An 8,943-nucleotide genomic window follows, 5' to 3' on the forward strand; every position below is an offset into this window, starting at 1 on the left:
GGATGTTTTTCCATTTATTTAGGTCTTTTATGGTTTCTTGAAGTAGCTTTTTATAGTTTTCTTTGTAGAGGTCTTTTGTGTCTCTGGTACATGACCTCTTTTTGAATACACCAACATTTAGAAGTTGTGATGTAGTAAATTACATGGTGAGGCTTGTCTAGCCAGTCTTTTTAACTCTCACTGGATTATTGGGTGGGACCATGCAATTTAAACTCTTGATTGTTAAAGTCACCCACCTGGGGTATTTTTGTTGCAGCAGCATGAAGTAATCTTCTGGGAAAGTTTGCTTTCTTTCAGGTGTGTAGAACTCTCGTGTTGGGATTGGTTGGTTTTGCCACTCTGCCAGGCTCAAAACAAGCCCTTCTAGAGGCAGAAAGAATCTGACTGCCAGCTGAGAGAGACACGGTGCTAAGAGCCATGTGTTGCTGAGAGATGTGTTGCTGAGATGTACTGCTGAGAGAGGGACACCTGGCTGAGAGAGAGATGCCCAACTGGGGGGGAGAGAGAGACACCTGGCTGAGAGAAATACCTGGCTGAGAGGCAGTGGTAATGGAACCAAGAGGCATGAGATGGAGCAGCAGGCTTACCTGGCCCACAGAGGCAGAGGCCAGGCTGAGAGGCCAAGGGCCAGAGGGGTGTGTCTAGGGGCACAGCAGAGGGGAGACTGTCCTGACTAAAGAACTGTATCCTGAGCATGTTCCTGAACTTGAATTGTAGTCTGTTGCTTCCCTAATAAACCCCATAATCTGTGAGTGCTGTGTGGCCACTGCAGCGAATTATCAAACCCAGCTGAGAGGTGGGTGCCACGGGAGGGAGGGTTGGTGTCAAGGTTGGTCAGAGGCCAGAGGGTGGTGCCATGTCTGGCCTCATAGGAACAGACCGTGGGCTGGTGATGATGATTCTGTCTTCCTCTTGTATAGTTAGAGGAGGTCAGAAGATGTCACTTCCCTGCCCCTTTAGCAGAAGTGGACTGGATTTGAGATCTAACTGGGAGTGGAGGTGGGAGAATGCATCCTTCCTCTTCCTATTTTAAAGGAATAGATACTGGAAAGGGAAAGGCAGATAAGTGACCAGGTCTAGATGTGAACTTGTAGCGATTTTTCTAACGTACACATTTGGACTTCTCTGCTCCTATATCTCCATAGTTGTGTTCCTTCCCACAGGTCTAGAAAAATGACTAGTCATTCCTGTTGACATTTTTACTGTCCTAAAAAATGTTAAAAGCCATGAGGAATGGGTTCTTAGACACATTCACTTGGAAGCAAATAAATACTACTTTAAACAGAAATGCAATGTTATATGCTGGTTTGACCTTTCTGTGGCAAGAATAAAGCATTTTTAGGAAAGCTCATAGTTAGGGTGACCATTGTTACTATTTGAAAGACAAGCTTCTGAAAAAATACATGATCACTGAGAGTTTTTCCACTCCACCAAAGACATCATCTATAAAATGAGAGTGTTGGGCCTGGTGTTGTTAAATGGACAGGTATTGTGTTTTGTTTTGTTTTTTAATTTATATCTCCTATTAGGCCTTCCAAGTCAATTATCCAGGGTATATGTGAAAAAGTAGACAAGTAGATAAGCATTTATTTGGGTTAAGAATCTTGACATTGCTCTAGTTTTGGTTGGAAATTTTCTTTTTGATTTACATTTTGCCATAGGAAATTTTTTCTTACCTAATCTCTAATTTTTTTTGTGTGTGTGTGTATGAGTAGATTACAAAAGGAATTAAGATCCTGCAAAATGCAATAATACAACAAGATAAGCGACTGGCCCAAGCAATGGTCAGTGATGGTTCCTTTCATATTACCCTGCTAGTGATGCAATTATTAAATGAAGATGAAGTAAACATGTGAGTAATATCTTTTTCTTGAATATTATTTTCTAGATTATTCATTTAAAATAAGTAAAGTGAGCAGAACCCAAAGAGGCATTGAACTTCTAAAGATGTATTCTGTATTATAATGTATTCCAATTAGTAATCAATGTATAGAATTAGCTATGTAAATATTGTTCTTAATCTAGACCTTTTCACTGTTATTGTTATCAAATGGCAGCCTTTGATTATATGGTTGCTTTGCTTATGCTAATTATGTAAGTACATTATTTGGGTTATTAGTCTGACCAGGAGAGACCAATACTTGGAGAAGGACATCATGCTTGGTAAGTAGAGGGTCAGTGAAATAGAAGAAGACACTCAATGAGATGGATTGACACAGTGGCTGCAAAAGTGGGTCCCATAATAGCAATGGTTGTGAGGGTGGTGCAGGACTGGGCAGTGTTTCATTCTGTTATATGTAAGGTTGTTGTTGGTTGGAACCAACTCGATGACACCTAAAAACAACAGTAATCTGAACATTTAGGTTAGGATTCTAGGTAAAGGTTCTAGAAGCAGACAACAATTACCTCTTATTAACTAATTTTGGGAAAATAATTTACTTTCTAAGTAAATGGGGAAGATAATAGTACCAGTACCAGTACATCTGAGTATACAGCCTAGTACATTATAGGCAGTCAATATTATTAGCTGTTAGAGCTGTTGTTTCAGTAAGCTAGTGGACAACTACAATTTTATGTCAGTCATTCTTAGTGTTCCTTTACCTCCCTTATCTAAGAGTTGTACCATGAAGCGTGAATATAAGACATTGATTACTGCTTTTCAGTCTGGAGTGGAGAACCTTGCTCTTCCTCTGATTCTTTGGGTCACTCTTTCTGTACTTATGATTCTCCCATTCTCTGATACCTCGATAGCTTTCTTTATTTTGCCAGAAACCTAAAGCTCTTTGGAAAACAAAATCCAGGATTCAATGCATATAATTTTTATTTTCTACCCTGACATATATTTCTTCCAAGGGAGTGAAGAACAAGGCTGGAATTGAGAAGGGGGAGAGCAAAAAAAAAATTTTGCTGAAGATAATTTAAAAATGGTTGCAGCAGTACATTGACAGGGAACTGCCAGGTCAAGCCAGATTCAGAAAATGACATGGAATGAGGAATATGATTGCTGATGTCAGATGGATCTTGGCTAAAAGCAAAGAATACCAGAAAGATATTTACTTGTGGTTTATTGACTATGCAGAGGCATTCGACTATGTGGATCATAACAAATTATGGATAACACTGTGAAGAATAGAAATTTCAGAACACTTAATTGTGCTCATGAGGAACCTTTACATAGACCAAGAGGCAGTCATTCAAACAGAACAAAGGAATACTGCACGTTTAAAAATCAGGAAAAGTGTACGTCAGGGGTGTATCCTTTCACCATACTTACTCAGTCTGTATGCTAAGCAAATAATCTTAGAATCTGGACTACATGAAGAAGAATGTGACATCAGGATTGGAGGAAGACTAATTAACAACCTGTGATATGCAGATTACACAACCTTGCTTGCTTAAAATTAATAATAAGCCTTGAAGCGCTTACTGATGAAGATCAAAGACACAGCATTCAGTATGGATTATACCTCAACATAAAGAAAACAAAAATCCTCACAACTGGACTGACCAGTAAGCAACTTAATGATAAATGGAGAAAATACTGACAATGCCAAAGATTTCATTTTACTTGGATCCACAGTCAACATCTATTGAAGCAGCAGTCAAGAAATCAAACGACATATTACACTAGACAAATCTGCTGCAAAAGACCTCTTTAAAGTGTTTAAGAGCAAAGATGAAGCTTTGAAGACTAAGGTGTGCCTAACCCAAGCCATGGTATTTTCAGTAGCTTCATATGCATGTAAGAGCTGGATAGTGAATAAGGAAGACCCAGAGGAATTGATACTTTTGAATTGTGGTGTTGGCTAAGAATATTGAAGGTACTGTGGACTACTAGAAGGACAAATAAATCTGTCTTGGAGGAAGTATAGCCAGAATGTTCTTTAGAAGCAAGAATCGGCCAGACTTTGTTTCTTATACTTTGGTCATGTTGTCAGAAGGGACCAGTCCCTAGAGAAGGATAGCATGCTGGGTAAAGTAGTGGATCAGTAAAAAAGGAGAAGACCATCAATGAGATGGATGACACAGTGGTTGCAACAGTGGGGTCAAGCATAACAAGGATTGTGAGGATGTTGTAGGACTGGCCATTGTTTTATTCTGTTGTACACAGGGTTGCTATGAGTCTGAACTGACTTGATGGCACCTAACAACAAAACAACATTGTTAAGTTTGAAAATTTCGGGGCTATTTTTGTTTTAAGGTTTTAAAGATTATCTCAGAGCAATAGTTTCAGGGATTCATGTACCCTCCATGGCTCCAGAAAGTGTAGAGTCTGTGAGAATTTGAAATTCTGTTCTGTATTTTCCTCTTTTGATCAGGATGCTTCTATGGAATCTTTGATCAAAGTGTTCAGTAATGGTAGCCAGGCACCATCCAGCCCTTCTGGTCTCATGGCAAAGGAAGCAGTTGTTCATGGAGGCAGTAAGCCACATATTCCATGTTCTCCTTTGTTCCTGACTTTCCTTCTTCCTCTGTTGCTCCAGGTGTATAGAGACAATTGTGCCTTTGATGGCCACTTACAAGCTTTTAAGACCCCAGGCACTATGCAATGAATTAGGAGGTAGAACAGAAGTACTAAATGTGTTATTAGGCCAATTTATTGGAAAGTCTCATAAAACCATGATCCTAAACCTCCAAACCAAGGAACCAAATCCCAGGAGTTATTTGGTTGTACATAAGCAACCTTAGCAGCTACTCTTCTTTGTTTGTTTTTCATTGCTGTAATTATATCTATCACACAAGTTTTGCCATTTTACCTTTTTACACATGTACAACTTATTGAAAGCACAACTATCAGCTGTAATACCCTGCACTTAATCAATGACATTTTTTCAATCACTGCTAACCCTTCCTTTCTCCCCTCCCTCTGGAGATGGTAATAAACTTTGGTCTCTATACAGTTGCCTTTTTATATAAGTGAGGTCATAAAATATGTATCCTTTTGTGATTGGTTTATTTCACTCAGCATAATGTCTTCAGGTTCCATCCATACTGTAGCATGTATCAAAACTTCATTTCTCTCCCATCAGCATTCTTTAAGAATATGGAAAAAGCAATCACTAATTTTATATGGAAAGGAAAGAGACATCGAATTAGCAAAGCACTATTGAAGAAGAACAACAAAGTAGGAGGCCTCACACTCCTGGATCTCAAAATCTGCTATACAGCCACAGTAGTCAAAAGAGCCTGGTACTGGTACAACAACAGACACATAGACCAATGGAACATAATTGAGAACCCAAAAAATAAATACATCGACCTATGGTCAGCTGAGTTTTGACAAAGGGCTGAAATCTATTACGTGGGGAAGAGATGGTCTCTTTAACAAATGGTGCTGGAAAAACTGGATGTCCATTTGAAGAAAAATGAAAAAAGATCTGTACCTTATACCACAGACAAAAACTAACTCCAGATGGATCAAAGACTTACATGTGAAATCTAAAACTATAAAGTTCCTCAAGGGAAAAATAGGGGCAAGTTTAGGGGCCCTAATTTGTAGCATAAATAGACAGTCAAGCATAACCCAAAATCCACAAACAGCTAAAGATAAACTAGATGAATGGGACCTTCTAAAAATTAAATTTTTGTGTGCTTCTAAAGACTTCTCCAAAAGAGTCAAAAGAGAAGCTACAGATTGGGAAAAAATATTTGACAACGATGTATCTGACAAGGGACTTATCTCTAAAATTTATAGAAAACTCCAACACTTCAACAACAGAAAGATTAACAATCCAATTTAAGAATGGGCAGAAGACATGAATAGACACTTCACCAAAGAGGATATTCAGGGGGCCAGCAAATACATGAAGAAATGCTCACAATTGTTAGCCATCAGAGAGATGTAAATCAAAACAACGAGATACTATCTTGCCCCAGCACTAATGGCAAAGTTCAACAAGACAGAAAATAACAAATGCTGAGGATGTGGAGAGATTGGGACTCTTATACACTGCTGGTGGGACTGTAAAATGATACAACCACTGTGGAAAATAGTATGGTGATTCATTAAAAAGCTGGAATTAGAAATACCATTTGACCCAGCAATCCCATTACTAGGTATATATCCTAAAGAAGTGTGAGCCAGGACAAGAACCGATATATGCACACCCACGTTCATTGCCACCCTATTTACAGTCACAAAAAGATGGAAACAATCTAGGTGCCCATCAGCAGAAGAATGGATGACCATACTATGGTACATACACACAATGGAATACTATGCAGCACTAAAGAATAATATAGAGTCTGCAAAACCCCACATAACATGGATGAACTTGGAGGACATTATGCTGAGTGAAATAAGTCAGTCACTGAAGGACAAATATTGTATTAGTTCATTGTTGTAAAAAATCAAGAAAGAGTTTATATGTAGAAGGAAACTTTCTTTGTTGGTTAGCAGGGATGGGAGGGGAGTGCAGGGAACATTGCCCAAAAAAAAAAAAAAAAAAACCCATGTCACTTTTGTTTTGTGTATTTCACTGTACATAAATTATATTTCAATAAAATGTATTTTTTAAAAAAACTTCATTTCTCCTACTGACTGAGTAGTATCCTGTTGTATGTATCAGATTTTTAAAATCCATTAATCTGCTGATGGACATTTATATTGTTTTCATATTTTGGCTATTGTGAATATTGCTACAATGAATATTGGTGTACAGTTCTCTTTTTGAGTCTCTGCTTTCAAGTCTTTTGGAGATACACCTAGGAGTGGAGTTGCTGGGGCATATGGTAGTTCAGTTTTTAGTTTTTTTGAAGTACTGCTACACTATTTTCCACAAAGGCTGTACCATTTTGCATTCCCATTAGCAATGGATGAGTGTTCCAATTTCCCAGCCAATTACAGCCTCAGTAACATTTATTTGTTCTTTTCTTTTTTTAATTTTAGCCATCCTAGTGGGAGTGAAGTGGTACCTCATTATGGTTTTGATTTGCATCTCTCTGAGGGCTAATGATGCCGAGCATCTTTTCATATGTTTGGTGGCCATTTGAATGTCCTCATTGGGGAAATACCTATTCAAGTTCATTGCCCATTTTGTAATTGAGTGATTTGTCTTTTTGTAGTTCATTTGTCGAAGTTTGATATGTATTGGAGGGCACTTTTGGTTGTTACAATTAGTGAGAAGTGCTGTAGGCATTTTATGGGCAGGAGTAAGGGGTGCTAAACCACCTACATTACATGAGGGAATTCTGAATGAGGAAGAATTATCTAGCCCTAAATCCCAGTATCACCTGTTGAAAAATATTGTATAAAGCACAGTAACATTCTGAGTCATCCAGTCCTGTGTTTCACCATGTCTGTTTGAAAATACATTTCACTTTTGTATGAAAAAGTAAATACTTATTAAATCTACTTTATTTTTGAGGAGTTAAAATAGCATCCTTATACTACTTTGTGATGTTGGGAGTAGTATCTGAACTGGAAAATGATGGGTAGATATTTGCAATTTAGTAATCACTGTTGGGTCTGTCAGTTTGTCATATTGTGGTGGCTTGCATGTTGCTGTGTGGCTGGAGGCTATACCACTGGTATTTCAAATACCAGCAGGTCACCCATGGTGGACAGGTTTCAGTGGAGCTTCCAGACTAAGATCGACTCAGAACAAGGAAGGAGCCATCCATTTCTCAAATAATTGGCCAGTGAAAACCTTTAGAATAGTGTGAAGCACTGTCTGATATAGTACTGGAAAATTTTGTGAATAGCCCTGAAATACAGTCTGATAGAGTGCTGGAAGATGAGCCCCTTAGGTCAGAAGGTGCTCCAGATACAACTGGCGAAGTGCTACCTTCTGAAAGTGGAGTAAGCCTTAATGATGTAGATGTAGTAAAGCTTTCAGGACCTCCATTTACTGATGTGGGATAACTCAAAATGGGAAGAAACAGCTGCAAATATCCATTAATAATTGGAACATGAAATGTATGAAGTATGAATCTGAGAAAATTGAAAGTTGTCAAAAATGAAATGGAATGCATAAAGATTGATATCCTAGGCATTAATGAACTGAAATGGACTGGTTTTGGCCATTTTGAATCAGGCAATCATATGATCTCGTATGCCAGGAATGACAAACTGAAGAGGAATAGTGTGGCATTCATCATTACAAAGAGTGTTTCAAGATCTATCCTGAAGTACAGTGCTGTAAAGTGAAAGGATAATATCCATACACCTACAAGGAAGACCAGTTGATACTACTACTATTCAAATTTATGCCCTAACCACCAAAGCCAAAGATGAGGAATTTGAAGATTTTTACCAACTTCTGCAGTCTGAAATTGACCAAACATGCAACCAAGATGTGTTGATTATTACTGGTGACTGAAATGCAAAAGTTGGAAACAAAGAAGAATCACTAGTAGTTGGAAAATATGGCGTTGGTGATAGAAATAGTGCTGGAGATGCCATGATACAGTTTTGTAAGACCAATAACTTATTCATCGCAAATACCTTTTTTCAACAATATAAATAGCAGCTGTACACATGGACTTCACCAGATGGAAAACACAGGAATCAGATCAACTACCTCTGAGGAGATGGAGAAGTCAGTATTTTCAGCCAAAACAAGGCCAGGAGCTGATTGTGGAATAGACCATCAACTGCTCATATGCAAGTTCAAGTTGAAGCTGCAGACAATTAAGCAAGTCCACAAGAGCCAAAATATGACCTTGATATATCCCTCCTGAATGTAGTGACCACCTAAAGGATAGATTTGAGAGAGTTCTGGTAAGATGACGGACTAGGCAGCAAGACTGCACAGACCCTCTTTAAAAAAGAAAAGGGAAACCAATTAACAAAGACACAGAAGATAATCCTGGACCCTGAGCCTTGAAGGGAAGGATATAGAAGTGGATTAAACCCCAACTAGCAGAAGAATTTGCATGAAAATACCAAAAAAGGAGACAGATGGAGCTGTGATCTGGCAGCGATCCTGACAGCATGGCACA

At 38.5% G+C, this 8,943-nt stretch overlaps 1 protein-coding gene across 1 annotated transcript in view; it reads left to right on the forward strand.

Moving 5' to 3' along the window:
• The window catches only part of AKAP7 (A-kinase anchoring protein 7), a 225,485-nt gene that overhangs the window by 47,388 nt on the left and 169,154 nt on the right, over positions 1-8,943 (forward strand). Inside the window, exon 3 of the mRNA XM_007947389.2 lies at positions 1,716-1,852. Within this exon, the coding sequence (XP_007945580.1) occupies positions 1,716-1,852 (137 nt within the window). The remainder of the gene's footprint in view (positions 1-1,715; positions 1,853-8,943) is intronic.

The sequence above is a fragment of the Orycteropus afer genome, unplaced genomic scaffold (genome assembly GCF_000298275.1).
Source record: "Orycteropus afer afer isolate SDZICR_OR568_19922 unplaced genomic scaffold, OryAfe1.0 scaffold00182, whole genome shotgun sequence".
In the NCBI taxonomy this organism is placed as follows: Eukaryota; Metazoa; Chordata; class Mammalia; order Tubulidentata; family Orycteropodidae; genus Orycteropus; species Orycteropus afer.